This window comes from Seriola aureovittata, chromosome 9, assembly GCF_021018895.1.
Source record: "Seriola aureovittata isolate HTS-2021-v1 ecotype China chromosome 9, ASM2101889v1, whole genome shotgun sequence".
In the NCBI taxonomy this organism is placed as follows: Eukaryota; Metazoa; Chordata; class Actinopteri; order Carangiformes; family Carangidae; genus Seriola; species Seriola aureovittata.
Genome location: NC_079372.1, coordinates 25,651,573 through 25,673,956, shown reverse-complemented (window position 1 = coordinate 25,673,956; position 22,384 = coordinate 25,651,573). Strand labels below are relative to the sequence as shown.

The window sequence follows — 22,384 nt, the reverse complement described above, 5'->3', positions numbered from 1 at the left end:
GCAAATTAATGTTATATTTTATATTATTTTAGCATCACTGATGAAAATCTACTGCATTATGATATATATCAACATTGTGATATAAAAGTACAAAATAATGCTTAACAGCACCATAAAGACAGAAGTGTGGAAGCTGGAATGAGAAAATCTAGAGTGGAACAGAATAAAAACAGGATAAAATTGCTGTTTTTTCCAAAGAGTTGACGCAGGGGAATGAGACAGTGGCGTATCTTGATGACACACATCAACCCACATTGACATGTCATCACCGGCCAGTGTGTGAGAGAGAGAAAGTGCTCACATAACAAAACAATTGAGGTGTAGGCGTTTTGATGCAGCTGGTGCTTGCTGCCCTTTATACTTGGTAATAAATTATGAATGTGATCATTGAGGTCGGCAAGTTTTAAATCTCCACACAACATGTACAGAAAATCTACACCTGAAAATAGATAGAACGACAAAGGTGTTTGTTTATCCTTCACGCTGCTTTGCACAAGACGATTACACGACGGATGGAGAATGTCGTCTGTTATGTCTCTCTGCTCCCACTACAAGGTAAATATTTTTCATCAGTCTGTCAACAGAGGGAGTCATCTATGTAAATGTCACCCTGCTGTAAAGTTGCCACGCTCAATAAAAAACACAAAACAGCTGTTTGACTCTAGGACACAATGCAAAACAATGGTTTGAGTCAGCAATGGAACCTATGAAAGAGAATAGAAAAGCAGGGGAAATACTCATGCCTCCCTGGATGCTTCTGTTCAATTCACTTTCAGTTACTTTAAACAAAAAAAAAAGTAAATTTTTTTTTCTCTGTGCAAATAATACTGTCTTTCTCTTTGTGTCTTCCCTGCAGACTACCTAGAGCAGGCGGAGACGAGACTGTCTGAATCCACACTGGTCACCATCCGGGCAGCAGGATATAGTGGAAATCCCAACGTCGCCACCTGTCCTCAAAACAAAACGCAGCTCCAGACACGACCGCCTCCTCCTCAGACAAACCTTAAACTTCTCTTTCTGTCTTAACAGAAAACCCCCCACCCCACCCCCCACCCCCCAAACCTGGGGTGTAAACACAAAGGTGAAAATGTGATCTCTGGCTCTTGACACAGTTTCTTACAATGGCGTTTATATCACAGTCCGTCAACCTCTGACCTCTTTGTAGTTGCATGCTGACAGGTGTGACAACCTCAGAAGAATGTGCAAAGAAACAAAAACACCTCAAACTTACAGCTCGACGAATCATTTTTAAAAAATAAATAAATAAAATAAAATAAAATAAAAAAACATTACATTATTGTCTTAAAACTGCTGCCACCAGCCAGTATATACTACACAAACACTGAAGCAGCTATAAGTGTAAGTAATGTAATACTTAGTGGGTTTTTTTTTTTTTTTTTTTTAAAGCTGCAGATTCTCCATCAAAAACCTTGTCTGCCCTTTAATACATCAATATTAAATCAAGCTTTTTGTGTCAAGGTTTACAGAGAATTTTTTGTACTTTTACTACAGCTTTGTATTATTTACATCCCACAATGTTAACCAGGAAAACAGAACACAAGCTCACTTATAACATGTTTTGTCACAAATGAAACTTCAAATTGGAAAACCTGCCGTTTATACTGATAAAGTATTTGTTGTCAAGATTAAACACTTTTACATAAGGCTGATTAGAGTTTTTAAAAAGTAGTTTATTTCCCAGGAGATAACAATCTGTACATCCCAAAAAAAAATAAAAAATGATAGACTGGTTTTAGTAATCTTTAAACTGTTATGTTACTGTGTTTTTTTTTTTGTTTTGTTTGTTTTTACCAGACTAAAATGATAAGAAGCACATATGTATTCACAGTAACAGCCTGGCTGGTCGTTTCAGGGACTTTGCTGAAAATATCCGCGTAAACTTCTCTGCTTCAGTCTCACTAGTTTGCATGTGAATAATAATAAATAGCTCTTCAGGTACAGGGTCCAGCTGGTGAGCAAGCGTGATAATCCTCCTCCTTAACACAAGTGCGACTATTCACAATTGATTTCATGGGAACATCTACCACTGCCTGGTTAGTGTGTGATCACTTGATTTGTATCGGCAGCTAAAAACAGTGATTCGTATAGTTTTTTTTTTCCAGTGTTTAAGATGTACAGTTTGTGAATATCAGACTTATGTATATGGTTAACAAACCGTCTTTAAAGGTGTGTTTACAGTGTCTCAGTGTGGATTAGTTAGCGGACGTTTTGTCGGGTCACTCTGCCTGTAAAACCGCCTTTAGAAGAATGGCATTATGGATTGTATAGTTGCCATCGTGGAGTCTCTGAGCTCACATGTAGCTGAACACTTTTTAGAAGTAAAACTTTTCTTCAAAAGAACCATCAAGTAAGCATGTTGCAGATTTTTTTTTAATATATAAATGGATTTAGATCCTGATCCTTTCACACATATAGATTTTCACAATTCCCATTAACATCAGTCAAACATGAGCAGGCTCTGTTCTGTAAAGTTATTGGGGATTACACACCATCTTCATCTTTAGTTTCAAGTGTTGCTTTTGTCATCTCTGCGGTTTCACACCTTCAAATTAACAGTAAATCGTTGTAAAATAGACATTTTTTTCACTGCTGTTGACCATCAGAGCCTGGACGATCCTTCTCCAATGTTCTCAATTTTACTTCACCCTTCAAAAGTCAGTCACATTTTCACCTTTTGTTTCCCCCCAACAAAAATGCCTCAATGTCCACAGAAGTTTCAAGACAAATAACTCTATACAGAGTATCTCTGAATATTTAACATTTCTTTTGTTTGTTTTTTTTTTTGTTTTTTGTTCTGTGAAACTCGAGCAACAACCAAAAAACAAATTACAGCGTTGATGTGGGAGAGGAAGTGATTTGAGGTAACGTTCGTCAAAAATCCAGAGGACACAGAACTCAGGCGGTTGGTTCCAGTCTCCTCTCAAAGGTGTCACATTTTTTTAAGATTTCTTATAAAAACCAAAAAAAAAGTTGATAAACAAACTGGAAGGAAGAAACTAAAACAACAAGTTTGAGTCGACACAATAAAAGGCTGGCGACAGCATCTGATCCAAATGAGCCTTCCAAATTCTGTCAGCGAAACAGAAACCGACATTCCTCAGAAACAAGAGTACCCTCCTGATGAAGGATTTCTACTACTGTACAAGGAGTTTAACTATACATAAAGACTAAGTACAGCTGCTGGTGACATTTTGCGACCTGGATTTATTTGAAACTGAAGTCTGACTGAACATTGAGGAGTGACAGCGCCGCAGAACAGCTGAGGAATAACAGCCACACACTCAGATACATTGATTGATAGTAAACAAATGAGAAGGGTCACAAAATGGTCTCCGGGAAGTCGTCTGGGAGGATTTGTTTAAGCATTGGGAAGATGAACGTTGGCATCTCATTTAGGCTCCATCCACCCTCCACTATCACCTTTACTCCTGGTGAGAAGAATGCAGTTGAATTCAACCAGAGCATGTACGATTCCCCCTGTAAAATACACCCAGCAGCTTCTTGTGCTGATGTTAATACCACACACACACACACACACACACACACACACACACACACACTGTAACATACTATAAATTCTCAACAACAAAAAAAATCATCAATTTACTGGCGCCTGAACCAACAACTAGCACCAGCAAATTAATTCTGTCATCTTCTACTTTGCCATGTTTTCATTATAATACACTTCCTGTCACTGTTTCACAATAAAAGCTCTCAGAGGGAAGGTTGCGCCCTGCCAAGCTGGAGCCGTTTTAATGTGAAACTTATGGACGAAGTGTTGAATTTAGTATTAACAGCAGACAATAATAATTAACGCTACAGATCAGAAAACAGGGAGGCTTTGTGTTAAAATATTCTCATAAAAAGAGTCTCTGTCTCAGATTGTAAAGGTCTGGTATATTTGAGAATTTAAAGTAAACACATACATATACATTTATCATGAATTATGTTCCAGCACCAGGCTTTTACACACCACACGCACACATACTTTCACATGGTTGAAACACACAACTCCTCAAACACTCAATTAAACACCCACACACACACACACACACACACACACACACACACACACACACATACTTTCACATGGTTGAAACACACACACAGCCTTTGTAATGGTTAGATGGGAGAGAACAGTGAGTTTCATGAGGTCTGCTGGAAACCCCAATCTGCCATTGAGGAGTGTAACGTCACTATGAAGAAATTACCAATGAATTGGCTATTAGAAACAATACCTTCTGTGCCCACTTGTATGTTGTGAGCAAAGCTGACAAACAGTGAAGAAACTTTTGTTCTTCCCCCAAATTATTAATTACAGCTTCAAAAACTTCACATACTGTTACTCCTACATACTGTAGATTCTATAGACCCTGAGTGTCAAAATACGTCAGGTGTCTTCTCATAAAGTGACAAATAAAAAAACTAGATGAAGAAATGAAAATTGATGAGTAAACATTTGTCACTATTGCAACAGACACCAAAAAGGGAACACATAGGCCCTTTTTCTGGCTTTTAGCAGTAAGCATTTATATTCCTGAAATTAATTGACACAGTCTTGATTTGAAAAATCCTGCAGATTGGGGGTGTAGATGTAAGTTCGGGTTTCAGTGGAGTTGCAAAGACTCATGTTTGTGTACAGTACTCAATATTTGTTCATCTGTGATCATACTTGGCTTCAGGAGTAACGTAGAGGGTGGGGTGGGTGGGGAAGGATAAAAAGTATTGTAGTGTGTCTGTATTATAATTCTGTATGTTCTCAAGAGGATTTGAACATTGATAGTTTTTTTGTAGCTTTTATCACAATGGAAAAACAAGTTGAACCAAGTTTTTATTCTTGCTTTTTCTTTTCTTTTTTTTTTGTTTTCTTTTGTTTTTTTGTTCGTTCTCCCTTCTGTGACATGAAGGTGAATGATGCCATGTATCATCTCTGTAATATTGTGCTCTTTCTCTGTCTCTCCTTGTGTTGTGAAAGGCTTTTCTCGTGCTTGATCAAGTTCATGACAGGAAATTAAAATTGTTACAACGCGACACCTTTTCATTTTTGCCTTCTTCATTAGCACTGACGCAATTATTTGACCATAAACTACATTGAGATTTACTTATTTGGCAGACCCTTTTATCCAAAGAAACAAAGGGACAACATGGCCGCCCACCCAGAGTCTGGTTCTACTGAAGGTTTCTTCCTGTGAAAGGGAGTTTTTTACTTCTCATTGTCGCCATTTGCTTGCTCATTGTGGGGACTGATGGGTTTCTCTCTATAATATTGAAAGGTCTTAATCTGAATTTGATTCGGGCAACTATGGGTAGCCAGTATAAGTCGATGAGTAGCAGAGTGACGTGCCCTTTTGGGCTGATGCATTCTGGACCATCTGTAAGGGTTTCACTGTGCACATTTTTTTTTTTTTTTTTTTTTATTTATATATATATGTGTGTGTGTGTGTGTGTGTGTGTGTGTGTGTGTGTGTATATATCAAAGATGACAAAGATGACGGTAACTGAATCGTTATTTTGGTGCACAGCTCTTTTTTCTTTTCAATTATATTCTTAAATTGCATTCACCACACTCTTAAAAAGGTCTTAAAAGCTTTACAACACCAAGATAGAAAGTTGAAATGAGCGCAGTGCAAAGACTGGACATTGACTGTTTCCCTGGTAAAAATGTTGTAAATAGTTTCCATTGGACACAATGCTGTTACGATATGTAAGAATTCATTTGTGCTTTCTTTTATTCTTGCAACTTACATCATGTGCTGTGGTACAGTGGATGGATGGGCATAGGTTGAGAACACTAAGGTCGTCACATGACTCACTATCACAGGGTGAGGAGCCCTGGAGAGAGATCATCAGTTTCACCTGTACCTCAAGTTCTATTAGTAAGTTATATGACAAGTTTATGGCGCAACAGTGACTCACTATCACCTCTTGAGGAACAAAGTGGTGTTACAAAATGAGACGGACTGTTCAGGACATCCAGCACCAGTTACACCAGGCATCGACATACTTGTGCGAGAAGACAATCTCGGTTATGAACATTAACAAGAGCTGCGTGAGGACGAGACTAAGTGACTCTCACCTGCGTGACGTCTTGCGCATCAAAACCACTGTTTTTGAGCCAGACCTGGACTAGGCCTACATACTGCAGTGAAGATCTCAGTATCACCCTTCACATTAGTGCAGGCAAGATATGTGTTTAGTCCTCTGAGGCGAATAAATTCTAAAATCTCAGTGAATTGATTTTTTTGTGATGATCAAAACCACAGTTTTGAATATGCACGAGCCACTGTTTTAAATTTAGAAGTTTACAGTGAGCATTTAATAGTGAATAATATGTAATGTTTCAAATGAACCTAGATATGTTTCATCTTCCCAAAAGTTTTTTTTCCAGACAGACTTTTTCTTCATTTTATGTTCTTCAAATATGAAAGGCAGAGAGATTTTGGCAAAAACTTGAAAATGACAAAAAAAATGAAGTATGCCATTTGCAATAAAAAATTTCATAAAATAGTTAATTTGTATTTAATGTTAATGGTTCAATGAATGTCAGGCTGAATGGTCGGACCCCACACATTTTCACCTGACCAAATCTGGCCCTCTTTGCAAAAAGTTTGGACACCCCTGATGTAGACTTTATGACATTTAGAAAAAGGTCCAGAAAGAGAGAAAAAACTGTTTTTATAATATTCTAACTTTGAAAGGTAACTCTATGGGGGGGTCATGTTTGGAAAGCACTGGGTATCATTCACACTGGAATCATGCACATTATTGCTGTCTGTACTGTGCATGTTGTGCTAGGCCATTGTGAGTTACAATGATGTGTTTTCACCAGCTTGTGAAGACAAAGGCAAATTTCCATCCCATAGACAATTATGGGATTATTATTATTATTATTATTGTTATTATTAAATAACTGGTAGACTTGACTTAAAGCGTTTCACATTAAATTCTGGATTTTTTTTTTTTTTTTTAAGGAAGGTAATATAAGGAACTGGGAAGGAAAAGGATAACTCAGGTTCAAGTTTCAATCAGTTTCGGTAGGTAACTGACATATTGCATAAGATGAAACAAAATCCCTTCCTCTTTCTGTGAAATGCACTTTCAATGTGTGGGATGGAACTATAACTTTATACTTGATTTATATAAATTATTTTCTTGTTGCTCGTCCGGTGGTTTCATGTTTACATCACCAGTATGTCTGGTTCATATGAGATATGGCTCAGATAGAAACAGCTCGCCTGGCCAAGTAAACCCTTGACCTCAGAAGTTGGTGTTGCCCTCTTTAGTAGCAATAACGTTTTGCATAATTGTCCACCAATTGGTTTGCCTAAATTTTTGATCCATGCAAAATCCCTTCAGTTGCAAGATGTTTGAGGGTTTTCTGCCCGTTTCAAATCCCCCAACAATATTTCAATGGGATTCAAATCTAGGCTTTGACTTAGCAGTTCCATAACCCTCTGATTCTTTCTTCTTGAGCTATTCCTTGGTGGATTTGCTAGTGTGCTAAGGATCATTGTCCTGTTGAAAGGTCCACTTCTGGAACAACTTCAACTGTATGACAGACGGTCCCACGTTGTCGTCAAGCACTCTTTGATATGATGCAGGATTCATAGTTGAATCAATCAGTGCAAGCTGCCCAGTCCCTGAGGCAGTGAAGTGACTCCAAGCCATAACATTTCCACCAACATGCTCCACAGTTTGTATGAGCTGTCTTTGACATGCACTAGACATGTCCTCTGTTACTGTGGCCAAACTTTTAACAATCCTTTATTGGTCCAGGGCACATTATTCCTTGTATGTTTGCCTGTGTTTTCAATGGCAAACTGGAGTCTTGCTCTAATGTTCCTTTTGGACAGCAAAGGCTTTTTCCTGGCATGCCTCCAATGCAGGTAGACATATGCTCTTTGACACCAGCAGTTGGAAAAGCTATCCACAGACCCTGTGATGAAATTTTGGGGTTCTTGGAGACTTGTTTTTGCATCAAATGGTCTGCTGTTGGGCTGGATTTGCTGTGGCAGCCAGTCCATTTGAAATCTACAGCACTTAGAGACAATTTGGTGGATTGATTTCTTTCAAATTTAATGTTTTTAAATCCCTTGCCAGACATCCACAACCGTTTATGTGAAGGCCTTAGGGAGTTCTTTTGATCTTGGCACAATCATTGTTTTTATGGATGTGAAGGTGTCATGCATGTAAGGGTGTACTTACTTCAGTTTTATGTGTCAATTGTTTGAGTATATTACCATTTATTAATAGGCACTGTTTCAAAGAGGATCAAATGTCATCAAATATCAGTTCAAACATGTTGAAAAGGTCAACGATACCCATTCAGTGTACTTAATTAGTCAAATGGATAAAACTGCAGTCCTTTGAAGTAGTTAGGACTGGCCAGCATGTCAAAATATATCCAGTTTTTCCTCTACATTCATTTAGCAGTGGCGGCCCGCCACTGCTAAATCATAGCCGCCAAGCCTTCAAATTTCTTAACTTTTTTTTTTTTTTAATTGTCGCAAATGCGCCACCGCCACATCTCTCCACCTTCACAGCACAGCCTGTGTGATGATGAGCGCAACAGCGGGGGGAGGGGTGGTTGGGGGATCCTATTGGAGTTAATTACTCGCGAGAGCGCGGCCTTGAAAGTGACATCACGTCAGGCACCAGGTGAGAGTCAGAGAAGTGTAGTCGTGAGGAATAAGGCAGCGAATTACCGGAGAAAAGGTAGACTTATTAGCCAACTCAGTGAAAGTGAAACCCCAGGCAAGGATTACATTTGGAACTTACCTCATCAGACTTGTTTTTACACTCACTGTTTTTTTGGAACAATACATGAAAACGCTTCACACCTGTATTTTTATCCAGGGAATCACTTCTGCCTGGGGGAAGCATGTGAAGCAACAGCAACGCCTACAGCAGAACACATCATCTTTATAGAACATAAAAAAAAAAAAAACCCCGAAACCTGAGGCACATTTTGATGATATTGCATGTATTGTATTGTGTAATGCTGCTGCTGAAAACAGAAAAAAAACTGCATAGAAACCACATCGAATAGACAGAAACCAAGAAAGACAGCAAAGAGGAAGATGTAGTTCAATGGAAAAAGGGAAGGAAAAATATTTAGATTTACAAATGCATAATTAGAAAGTGCAGAGAAGAAAGGTTTTGCACAATTTAAAATACATAGAAAATGACAAAGATAACAAATGGCATATAGTGCAGGGAGAGGCAAAAAGCCCAATGGGCTTAGTCACTGAGGCTAGTTGATTTGCAAATGTGGACAAAATTATATATTAAGACAAATGATTGATGCAATTACAACAGGATGCCCTGTCTGTTTTCACCTGTGAGTTAAGCATATGACACCCTGTGTCCTCTGACCCATGAATCGGATGAAGAAAAACCCCTTTAACACAAGGAAAAGAAAAGGAGGCTCAGGAAGAGCATTGACAAGAGAGACTGTACCTACCAGGTTTTTGGTGATGTCTTTAATGTTATGATCAAGGGAGGGGTTTGGATCAAACGTAATACTAAAGTTATTGACTGTCAGACTTTGAGAAATCACACAGTGTCTGTCAGACCGGGCCCATGACCAGCATCTCAGTTTTATCTGAGTTTAGGGGCAAGAATTTTTTTTGACATCTAGTTTTTCAAGCAGGCCTAGGGTTTGATCATTTGAGAAAGTCCATCTGCTTTTACAGGCACATACAGTTGTAGAACATCAATGTAGCAGTGGAGACTAATTCCATGGAAGTACAAAGAGAGAAAAGCTGAGGACCAAAAACAGAGCCCTGGGGTATTCTTTATTTCACATAAAGTATACGGTGATCAATGACATCAAAAGTCGTATTGAGGTTGGTGCCAAGGAGGTCTGTCTGTCTACCAATAAAGTTCAATGATGAGACCCAATAGGCAAACACTACAATTCATTCATTAAAATTTACTCAATACATACTATTATATTATGACTCAAAATAATTTTGTGACAGTTGGTGAGGCTGTATAATTCATGGCTGAAAATATGGTCCTTTAAAATGAAGCTTGCCAGCTACTGATATTTTGTTCTGGTATTCAGTATCTTTACATTTTCTTACAATCAGACACATTTGATTACCAAACTATAGACCGCCAACCGTGACACCTGTCTACATGCTAACGAACCAACCTATGAGTAGTCAGTAGTTATTACTAAATTATTACATGAGCACTCGTTACTCAGACCCATAGCATAGACCCAAACAGACCAAAGTACCTTCCAAAGTACTCAAAACCACCTCTGTGGTAGTTTCCATTACAGTCACTGTCTAGCAGAAAACAATGCTAGCAACACGTGAAATTCTAAATATTGTGATCCCCTCAAAATATTTATTTTAGTCTCCTCCGTCAGCCCCCACATGCAGCGAAAGTGTGATTACTCACAGCTAAAACTAACCTGTGAGGCTAAAGTAACACTGACGTAAAGACATAAGTTGCTGCATTGTTGTTTGCGGCTTATCAGATGTAGAGAAACTGCACAGACATTTCCTGTTTAGAGGGACTTCATGTTCTAGAAGAGATTTCACAACAACAATAACTTTCTATTCTGTGTCAGTGTCTACAGTGTGTGGACACAGTGTATAAGCATGGTTAAATTTGCATCAGTCTCTGCGAACGCAAATCTGCAAACTTATGGCAAACCAATACCTCTATGATGTATGCTAACCTGCCAGTAGCTGATATTTTGTTGTGATATTCAATAGAAGGGCATAGATTTGCATATGGACGGTAGGGACATGTCCCTACCAATATTTAGGGAGGACAGAAATGTCCCATTCTCCTGAAACTGTTTAAGTTGCATCAGCAGCTGCAACATTTCATCACAGATTTGACAATATGACAGCAATGAGACGGAGTAGTCATTATTTAAGGATCTCAGACTGACCCTCTCATACTGTGAGAATCTAAAAATCAGCTGTGGTCATAATAGAAGTTGGAGTCAAAACAGTTGAATTTAAGTGTAATTACTCCTATTTTTGCAAAGCACTGAAAGCAAATAGTAAAGCCAGATTGAAACCAAAAATAGTGCAATGTTTAACACTGAGGATGATGTCAACTTTTCAGTCATTAATCTAATCAGGTGAAGTAATGTTAGTTAAAGGTCACTGAAGGAATGCACGTTTAATTCACATGTTCTTCCTTAAGCTGTTTTGAAATGATGAAAAAAATCACCAGATCATTTCCTGTAAAAAGTAGTAATATCATAGTCTAAAAATACTCAAATACAAGTAAAAGTCCTGCATTCAAAATTAAATAGCAAAGTATAGGTTTTATATTCAGTTTTATATTATTATATCATTAGATCATTATCATGTAATTGGTATTGTAATAGCAGTTGGTCAAGGTGATGAAACTTCATATAGTGTTGAAGTTGAAACCAGAAGTTTACCTACACTGTATAGAAAGACACATAACCTTTTTATTTCTCACTGTCTGACATTAAATTCGACTAAACTTTTCCTATTTTAGGTCAGTTAGGATTACCAAAATTATTTATATTAAACAAATGTTGTCAATTAATCAGAAGCTACCAAAGCCATGACATCATCGTCTGGGCTTTCCCAAATTGTTTAAAGGCATAGTAATCTTAGTGTATGTAAACTTCTGACTTTGAAGAAAGTAATACAAAATTATTATTCTGGCATAAATAATTTTGGTAATCCTAACTGACCTAAAACAGGAAAAGTTTAGTCTGATTTAATGTCAGACAGTGAGAAATAAAAAGGTTATGTGTCTTTTTATACAGTGTATGTAAACTTCTGGTTTCAACTGTAAATATATATATAAAATTATATAGCCTATTTTAAATTGTAACAATTTTTGCATTTATGTCCAGCCCATACAAATATGTATGTTTACCTATGTATGTACATACATTACGTACATATCAATCCCAAAGCCTGTCAGTGTGTGATACAATATATATAGAATTTTTATATGTATGTTGTTTTATAAACTTGCATATATCAATTAAATATCATTAACATATATGGTCGCAACATTTTATAATTTAAAAGACTCATAATCTCTTAATATTTTTAATATATATACATATACAAATTTTACTATAGATATTTCATTTATGTTGTGGAGATTTATATAAATGTGATAATAATATATCCTCTTATAAGTGACGTATATGGCAACATCACTCTTGATTCAGGGACATACATGTCATAAATTACAATTCTCTATGGGATAGTTTGATCTATAATAATAAATGACATCATGCTGTTAATGTTTTGTGTGTAAAATCTTAATCTGAAAAAGAATTACTGACTTTAACTGTCAAATAAAGATGTTTTACACTTCAAGTTCCACTGAATGAAGAAGGCTGTGGGATGCAGTTGAAAGCTTTAACAAAAAGTCTAGTAAGTGAGCTTGGACGTTAAAATTTATCAGATATGTTTGCAGCGATAGGAAATGAACAACTCTTCCAAATTAAAACAACAAAATGATGTTTGTCACTGTCCATGTGTCAGTGTTTTGTGATCTGACACCGCTATCAACAGGGCGACATTGTTGTCCATGCTCTGCAAAATAAATTATCACAATCTGCAGACTTTGTGGCTCCATATCAACGTCACCTTGTCTCCTGATAGGAGACAGGAGTTGAAAGTCCTACTGGTACTAGGTAGCTTTGTCAGTTGAAGGTAAGCATATGCTGTTTTGGTACATTTACTGAAACAACTGATGCTCCTCTCATTGCATGGTCTTTGCTATTCAAACAGAAAAGTAACTGTAATTGTTAAAAATGAGAGGTCAGAGGTCATTTAGTTGACATTGCATGAATTTATTTTCAGTAACACATTGTGCTATAACATACAATTCTTCAATCATATATTTGTGTGCGTGCGTGCTTGCGTACGTGCATACGTGCGTGCATCACTGTATTGATTCCTTGTCTATTTTTTTTTTAGCCCACTTGTTTAAGTTTCCTCATGTGTCATCCATGTTCCTGAAAACTGTTCTTGTAACAATGAGTAACCATAACCGTAACCATTCTTTACATACACCTAACAATACAGCGTATTCTCTACAGCTCTGATTCTGACAAGGGCATTCAACAGAACAAAACCTCTGTGAACGTCTGAACGAATCCCCCAAAAAATCATTTTCATTGGAGCCATGGAGCTGTGCCATTTTTCTACAATGATAAAAAGATAAGTTGGGGACAGGTACAGTCAATAATTTGTTTAGATTCCCACCCTGAGATAAAGCTAAGTTTGAGCCATTGGTGCCTAAGCAACAAACTCTTAAAGTGAATGACTAATGTGGCAGGGAACATTTATTTATGTTTGTATTTTTATTCAAATGATTTTGGATTTTGCCATCAGTGAAAGTTCAGATCCAACCAAGCAACATTTCTGTCTCCAAGTGACCAAACAATAATAGCAAGGTGCTGCGTCCTGCTTTCCATGTGTGTGGGCCTGCGTGTAGGATTTCCCTGTCTGCATTCATTGAAATGAGAAATACTACCCACAACAACAATACCACCGCAGCACTGTGCAATATAATTTCCATGCTGTGTGTGAGAGTGTGAGCCCATCTTTTGTTCTACTTTCCTGCTCTCCTGTCCTCTCTCTTACTTCCTCCATCCACCAATCTGTTTGTTTTTTCATGCAAAAGTGAGAGTGTACACAAGGTCTTCCCAGGGAGTTTTCCAAATATCCATAACAAGCTTGTAAAAACAGGATTATTATACAAAAATTGCAACATCATGTGATATAACTTTTTATTTTTAAATTTCTGGTAATATCCGCATGTTATTGTGCAGCAGCATTCATTTATTATCTTGCCAACAGAGAGCTGGATTATATGCCTAAATTTGATCTTGTTGGCTCGATGCCTGGTGGGAAGTGATGAAAATAGAGGGGAATATCTGACTCACTTGCTGCCATCAAATTGTATCAAATTTCAGTGTTACAGATCAATTCGTCAGGGATTGACGTGATGACCTGTACCGTGTAAACATCATGTGTCAAAGGAGTGGCTCCCTTACAGAGGGAATGAAACTGAGTCAAACCCTTTTGAAACATTTAGCTCGTCAAACAAAAACAAGTTATAACATGTTGATTTCTGAGCGTCAGAGCTGCAGGTAGATGGGCTGTGTTAACAGAGCCAGGTTAGCTTTTTCCCCCAGATCCCAATCTTTGTGCTAAGCTACGCTAACCAGCTGCTGGCTGTAGCTCCTTAGTGAATGTACAAACACAAGTGGTATTGGTATCTTATCATTCAACTTTCAGCCAGGAAACAAATCAGCAAATAAACATTGTGCAGTTATGCAGAAGTTGTTCTGGAAAGTTGTGGTGAAGAAGAAGCTGTGACCCATGGTCATGAATTCTTGGTAAAGATCGAAAGAATGACACTGCAGGTACACATGGCTGAAATGGGTTTCCTCTGTAGGGTGGCTGGACCCAGTTTTAAAGATAGGGTGAGGAGCTCGGAGGAGAGTCACTGCTCCTTCATGTCAAAAGGAGCCAGTTGAGGTGGTTCTGGCATCAGATCGGGATGCCTCCTGGGTGTGGTGGATGGATGGATGGATGGATGGATAAAACAAATCATCAGATTTTCAAGTGCCATAGCTGCCATGCAGAGACATTGCACGAATTTGAAAAATATTGCCACTAGACAGATCTAAAAAAGATTGGTGTTGAACACAATCCAGGGTTTGCACAATCAAACATTCATATTGACCTGCTGCTAACAAGCTATCCATTTTGATACTAAAGTTTTTGGCATGGATGTAATCTTTCAGTGCGAAATGAAACTGAGATAGCAAACAAGTATATATAAATATATACATATATATCGGCATATATACAGTATACATGTTTTGCAATGATTTGTCGGCCCACTTGTTGAGAAACACTGCTCTAGAAACACTAGATTGGGAAAGAGTCACTACACTGAGGAGCCTGAGGATATACTGATGACGTAATAGGCAGGTTACAATGTCGAGCACGTGGGCGGTCAAGTGAAGTACAAGACTGGAGGGATTAATTTTGGTTAAGTACAGTCAATACAAAGCACTTGTGTATACAAATGCCACAATTAAAATACTTTCTCATTTGTAATGATGAAGTAATCAATGCTAAATTTTTCTCATCACGTCATTAAACAACATTATGTCATCATTGATTAAATGATAAAGTCTAGTTGTCCATGTCATGGACACTCCTGTATTTGTGTTGAGGAATATTGTGGTTAAATCATTAAAAATAACTTTGATGGGTAAAAACTTCCCTAGGTGATGCAATCGGTGAAAAATTTTTTAATTTCAGTCAAATTACTCAAGACATAAATGACACAGCAGCTCACTGCTAACTTCAGAGGAATCTGACAACAAAGGGCATTTAATTTGATCTAAATTCTATTATTATATAATTTGAATCAATAATAATAGGAAAATACGTGAAAGTTGCTGATTGTATACTGAAAATATTAATATGCTTAATGATTAATCAATAAATTTATCCATTAAGACACAGTTTTAGTGATTCTTTTACCCATTACACATTTCCTTCACAGGTCAATATAAGTTATAGAAAAAGTGAAAAAGGGCCAGATTTGAGCTGACATTTCAAGTGGACATGACCTATCCTGCCTTTTGTCTTTTTCATGCTTTTCACAATCTGAGATCTCGTCTGCACTTTGTTGGAAAAATCAGAAAATTCATTTCAAGTGTGAAAATGAATGAATAAATGAATCTCAGCGGGTTTAGATTTGATGAAAACTACTACTTTGTTTGTGCTGAAATGCAACAATCACCATGGTACCATGGTAAAACTTTTAATGTGTACAGAATAATTAATTTGAGTTGTTCAATGAATGCAGTAGGAAATATACACAGGTCTAGATGCAAATGATATCAGTAATACAATCCGTAACAAAATCAGAAAATTTCAGGCCAAAACTAAAAACTGTACAACTCCAACCAGCTTTCAGCAAAGAATGAACAAGCATTGTTTTAATTTTGCAAGTGGAACATCCAGCAGCTTTAAAAGCCAGATATTTAAACATTTATTGTACTTACCTGTAATTGTAAATATTACAATATATTTCCCATATTCATACCTGGAAGAATCTTGTAATACACAGCCAAGACGAACATGATCTCAGAAAGTCATCCACTAGTTATTTAGCTGGTGTTTTTGGTGAATGTGAATGACTGATGATGTGACTCAGTGTGATGTGAGCTATATCTATATTGTGTTTCCAGCTCTTACTTGTACTAATGGGGACAGCGTGCAGCAGCCCGCTCTGTCCACAGCACTGCAAAGACACTGACATATATGCAGAGCCACGCTTCCAACATGTGTCAGACCTCCATCACACTTCCATTGCACCCTGGAACCTGACGTGAGTTTTCTCTGCGTTGCACAAGCAAATTAAGGCACTGTAGATAGATGCAGCAGTAGCTACGCTTTATTTTGTCTACGGATGATCCCTAATGTCAGCTAGTTTCTAACTATAGCCTTATGTTACAGTTTAGCTAACTAATGTTAGCTAGTGGAAAGCACATCTTTCATGGCATTTCATTACCAATATTAGATGTCATATATTATCTAATGTTAGCAAACACTGGTGTTCAGTCATGAGCAGTGAGACAATGGAGGCTTAGTTGTAGAGATACGTTTTGACGTCAATATATAGTTTATTATTTAATTTTAATAGGTCTTGTGTGGGTGTAGTGGTTTAGTTAATCTTTTACCTTTTTGATATCAGCTTTTATGATAGTCACCCCCTTTGTTTTATCTGGTTGGGTTATTGAATATTAAAATCCATGTGTAATTGTATTAGCAGTGGTGGAAAGTGATTAAGTAGCCTACATTTAAGTACTGTACCTAAGTACAATTTTGAGGTATTTTTACTTTAATTGAGTATTTCTATTTTATGCTACTTTATACTTCCACTCCCACGACATTTCAGAGGGAAATACTGTACTTTCTTCTCCATTACATTTATTTGACAGTTTCAGTTAAACAAGCAAAGGACTGTAATGCACTGTATGGGGTTCCCTTTAGTCTTGGAGAAAAAGTTGACCCCATGATTGTCACTGTTTTCACAGACTAGTTCACACTTCTTCTTGTGAACTCAAAACAATTAGGCTCCGAATTCAGTTTCTGCTTGCTTGCTTTCTAACCTCTGCTACTGCGTGTTTCACCATTGATTTGTCATGCTTAACTCCCATTGTTTACTCACTGGGAGCAAGGGAGAAAGGTAAGTTGATGATGAAACGGGGATCAGCCATGACACGCTGACATCAGACCTGTTGACAGAGTGAACAGGGATACTACCGTGTAGGCGTGTTGTTAAGGCTTCCCCTGAGTTAAGTTCAGCGGAAGCTGAGTTGTTCTATAGCGGCATCCCCCGCCACGCCCCCAGGAGCAATCCCTCTCAGTGTCCCTGTGGCTTTTGTGGTTTGTTGCCTGGAACCAGTCTATCAGGAAAACCACATGTTAAAGTAAAAGTGATTACTTCTAATGTACACTGATACTGAACATGAGTTCGCTTTTTTCCTTTAATCTGGTTGTGTGTGTTTTATATACTCATCCTACTTTCTCAGACAGTAAGGAATTCAAATATGAAATAATCTAAAAATCAATTAAAGATTGAAGTAGAATTGTATAATATAAAATTCCCAAGAGGAAAATGGACTAGAAAGTTCACTATATTAATCCCTGCAAGTTATATTATTGAAGTTATTGAAAGTTTTGGTTTTAAGTCAAAACTTTAAGTTCTGCTAATTCATTTTGAGAGTGAAACCTAAGAATTCATACTATAGACATTTTAATGACTTTCACGGCCTGATGTTTACTAAATTGAATTTATCACTGTGTAAAGACCCTGTAGAAACCCTGGAGGTTCAAACTAAATCAATCAAAAAAAAAACAACAACACACAAAACACACACACACAATATAAAGAAGTCAAAAATTTAATATGAAATGGAGATAACATTGTATTCTTGGCACTGACCCCTGTCCGCCTGCGTTGTTTTCCCTTATGCAAATGTGCTCTTTCGTCACCACTGCAACAGTGGATAAAACAGCAAAGGTGCGCAGAGACAGAAGTAGACACCACCAGCTGTGTGAGGGAGGTTTCCACCAACACACTCACACTCATTCATACAAGCTAATAGAGGAAAGGCGGGTCTTGTTTCATTCAGATTTCAAGGCAGTGGCATTTGCTTTTTCATCATCACTATGAACTTCACTGCTCTTGTGGTAAGTACTCCAAAACTTTTTTCACTGTAGACTAAAAACTTTGTACCAGTCTAAGAATTTGAGTGATTTTATAAGGCTTTTCGTTTATTTACTTTAGTGTTCATGCCTGCCAATACTTGAAGGGTGAGAATGTTAGACTGTATGTCTTATGCTCAGATGTCCTGATCCTGATTGGTCAAGTAGCAGTTAGTTGGCCCAACAGGACACCTAAGTGTCATACTGTGCAAGGCCTGAAAATAACTTAAAAATGTCATCCAAGAATAATTTTGACTGAATTCATTAAACAAAACAAAACTTAAAACTTATTGCATATATAAAAGCAGGTAGAATGAGAAGATTTTTTTCAAAACAATATGATTATTAACGTTTTTAAAGATTATTATTTGGCTTTTTTTATTTGGTAGTTGCTAGTGAAGACTGGAAAAGAAAGAAAACAGAAATTTGGAATGCAGCCAAGAGGAACATGATCTCAGAAAGTCATCCGCTAGTTATTTAGCTGTTTTTTTTTTTTTGTGAAAGTGAATGACTGACTATGTGACTCTAAAATATATCTATATCTATACTGTGTTTTCCAGCTCTTACTTGTACTGATGGGGACAGCGTGCAGCAGCCCGGTCTGTCCACAGCACTGCAAAGACACTGAAGAACATGTAGAGCCACACTTCCAACATGTGTCAGACCTCCAACACACTTCCATTGCACCCTGGAACCTGACGTGAGTTTTCTCTGTGTTGGTCAGGAAATAGTAGAGGAAGAGAACATCTTACTCAAATACAATTAAACAATTAAACTTACTGTATAAATGAATAAAAGTTAAAACAGCTCTTTTAAAAGTTTATTTTATGCTGATGTCCCAAGGTTTCCAACCAGACTGATGGTTGCATTATGCTCAAACAGAACTGGCTTGAACAAAGTGTTGTTGGAAATTAATAATATAATTATATATTATATAATAATAAAAAAACTCTAAGAGATAATTAAAAGCTAAAGTGAACAGGTATATAACAGAATATTTAGAAGATCTGCTGTAGAGCATCTAAGGGCTCGTGGAGGGACACTTCATCAGTGTTGTAAGAGGTTGCCAAACCGTTAAGGGCTTTGTATACAAGTATAAGGAAAATCAATTCTAAAGGATACAGGGAGCAAGTATAGTGTAGCCAGTACAGGAGTAATGTGCGCTCTCCTCCTTGTTTTCGGTATAAGTCTAGCAGCAGAGTTCTGAATTAGGTGTAGTTTCTCGTTTTACTTTTTTTTGGAAGACCAGTCCAAACCAGCTGTTTTGGTTATTTTAATTAGATCAGAGTCTAAAGTTACTCCTAGACTTGTTACTTCCATTTTATTCTGCTGGTTTAAGTGTCCGTGCCTGGTAGAAAATGCATCTCTTTTGACATAGGCGCCAGTCAACAGTATTACTGTCTCATCCGTTGAGTGATTGCAGACAGGCAAGTTGTCAGAGACTTTAATTAACAGATAGTCTCTCCTGGAAGGCATTCATAATGTTGCACTTGGCTGTTCACATGGAAAGTGACAGTAACATCACTTCACCTTTCTGATGTTGAAACAGGGTGAGTCTGTGTCAGATGTAAAGTCATGGGATCACCAAAATCATTATAATTAATAATGTAGCTAAAAAATGTAGTTGCAGACTTGCAGGGAAATTTGTCTAAAATAATACAGAACAAATCAGTAGTTGATGCAACTGTTGTGGAACAAACAAATGTATTAAAGCTGAAATCCATAATTTTCATCATTTGTTTGCCTCTCTTGCTTCCACATATGCCTCCATTTATTCATTGACATGTTCTTTCCCCCTTTTTTTCAGTGAGAATTATGAACAAGGTAGAGAACCTTATGCCATTACCCATGCTGTGTGCAAGGACTGCAATGTGACGGGCATGATCTCCAGGCCCATCTTCCTCCGGATTTACGTCTACCAGAGGAGGCGGAACCGTGTGGCAGGCAATCCTGATGTCTGGTGCAGGTGTCCGTACAACCTTGCTGTCGGATGTACGTGTGTCACTAAATAGTGGCAATGACCACAGGACATCAGAACAAGTCATAGTGTCTGATGTCATAGCATCTGTTTTATCTGTAGGAAGAGTAGTTAGATCATGGTATACCTTTTTCAGTAACCTACATTTTTAGCATCAGTAAACCACTCAGCTTTGGTCTATTTTGGTCAAGCTCTTGAATATACCTCTACTTTTATCCATGTGCATACATCTAATTTATTTTATTTATTTATTGATGGATTATGATTATATACAGTATAGATACAGACAGGTGACAAATTATAGGAAAAAAAACATGATAAAGTGTCTTAGTTAGGCACCACATGCTGCCAGAACAGCTTCAGTGCTCCTTGGCAATGATTCTCTGGATCTCTACTGGAGGGATGGACACCGTTCCTCCAAAAGATATTCCCTCATTTGGTGTTTTGATGATGGTGGTGGAGAGCGCTGTCTAACATGTCGCTCCAAAATCTCACCCGTCACCCGTCTGTCTATATAATAATTTCACCCTTTGTGATGGGCTAAATATAATTTCGTTATGGAAACGGTCAAAGCCACAGTTGTATGTATGTCAGTGACATAATTGAACTCTAGAACATGTTTTTTTTTTTTTACATGTGATAAAAATGTAATACTTTGCTGCATTTTTGGCAGTATCCAAAACTTCAGAGTGATGTGTTTTCATGGGGGAAATGCAATTTTCTACATGCTTTGTAAGATGTGATATGCAGCCTATGAATATCACACATTTATTACATGTATCATGTAATCTGAAATAACAACAATATAATACGCTCAGAATATTTGTGTTCAATACAAATGTGAAAATGATTATGCATTATGTGCATTCTAAAATGTTACCATGCTTGTGTTTACTGTACCCTCACTAAAATTTAATAAATTCATGCTAAATCGACATTAGTTGGACTTGTTATATCTTTCTTTTAGAAACAAAAACATTTGTACCTACCTATACACCAAAACATGCTACTCACTGCCGTGTATGTACTTTTGGTGTGGGACTGTTTCTCATGATCAGAGCTATGCCCTTTAGTTCTAATGAAGAGACCCTAACATTTTGGGGAAGGCACTTTCCTGTTCCAACCCTATCCAACGCCTTTGGGATGATCTGGAACACTGACTACGAGTCAAGCTTTATTGCCCAACATCAGTTTTAGAGTACTAGTTGGTTTCTGGGTGTCTGAGGGAGTTATGAAAGAGCCACTTACAGTGGAGGTCAATGGGAGCCCAACAAGACATTTTTGCCTTAGGGCCACCTAGGAGTTTGAGACGGCCATGCCTTGGGAATGTTAGTATTATTCTTAGTACTGTAAGGCTGCAACCAGCAATTATGATCATTATATTTTTAATAATCAATTGATTGTTCAGTGTTTAAAATGTCAGAAAGTAAGGGAAATGCCAATCATTCACATATTCACATTACTTTACAGTCAAAAATGTAAAACTGTTGAGTTTACAACCACAGAAAACTGCAAAAAAAACTCGCAAACATTCACCTTTGAGGAGCTGGTACTAGGGAACTTGTGGCATTTTTGCTTAAAACAATTATCTGTAGAAGAAGAATTAGGAGATTACACATTGCACCCATGTGTGATCGCTGAACAATATTGGCAATATTTGTTTTCTCCATTCTTTTGGTTGCAATTTTATAACAAATTTTATGATATGACATAAAATTTATTTTCCTGCGGTTATTTTCTTGTTTTATATTTGGGGTATTTTACTCAATATTATTTTGTTTGATTTTATTTTGAACGACCAATTTTACTTCCTAAATTGCTTATTGTAGTTTTTTTGATAAATAAATAAAATTATTAGTGAAGACCGACGAAGACCATTTTGCACAAAGTTAATATTTTGTCACATTCAAACATGAAAGGGACTTTCAAACTGTTGCAACAAAGCTTCCATCTAAATCATTGTCTGAAATATCATAATATGATGTAGCATTACAAATTCCCTTAATTTGAACTAATGGGCGTCGCCTAAACCACAGTATCTGGACAGAGTATCGACATCCTTTCCGCCAGTTAGTGCATTTAATTAAATTCGTAAATCCAGCAGGTGGCG

General features: G+C 37.3%; 1 protein-coding gene across 1 annotated transcript in view; it reads left to right on the top strand.

Annotated features, from left to right (window-relative positions):
• The window catches only part of LOC130174595 (cryptochrome-1-like), a 30,473-nt gene extending 25,421 nt beyond the window's left edge, over window positions 1-5,052 (top strand). Inside the window, exon 15 of the mRNA XM_056384568.1 lies at window positions 857-5,052. Within this exon, the coding sequence (XP_056240543.1) occupies window positions 857-865 (9 nt within the window). The 3' untranslated portion in view covers window positions 866-5,052. The remainder of the gene's footprint in view (window positions 1-856) is intronic.
• Window positions 5,053-22,384: the final 17,332 nt, after the last annotated feature.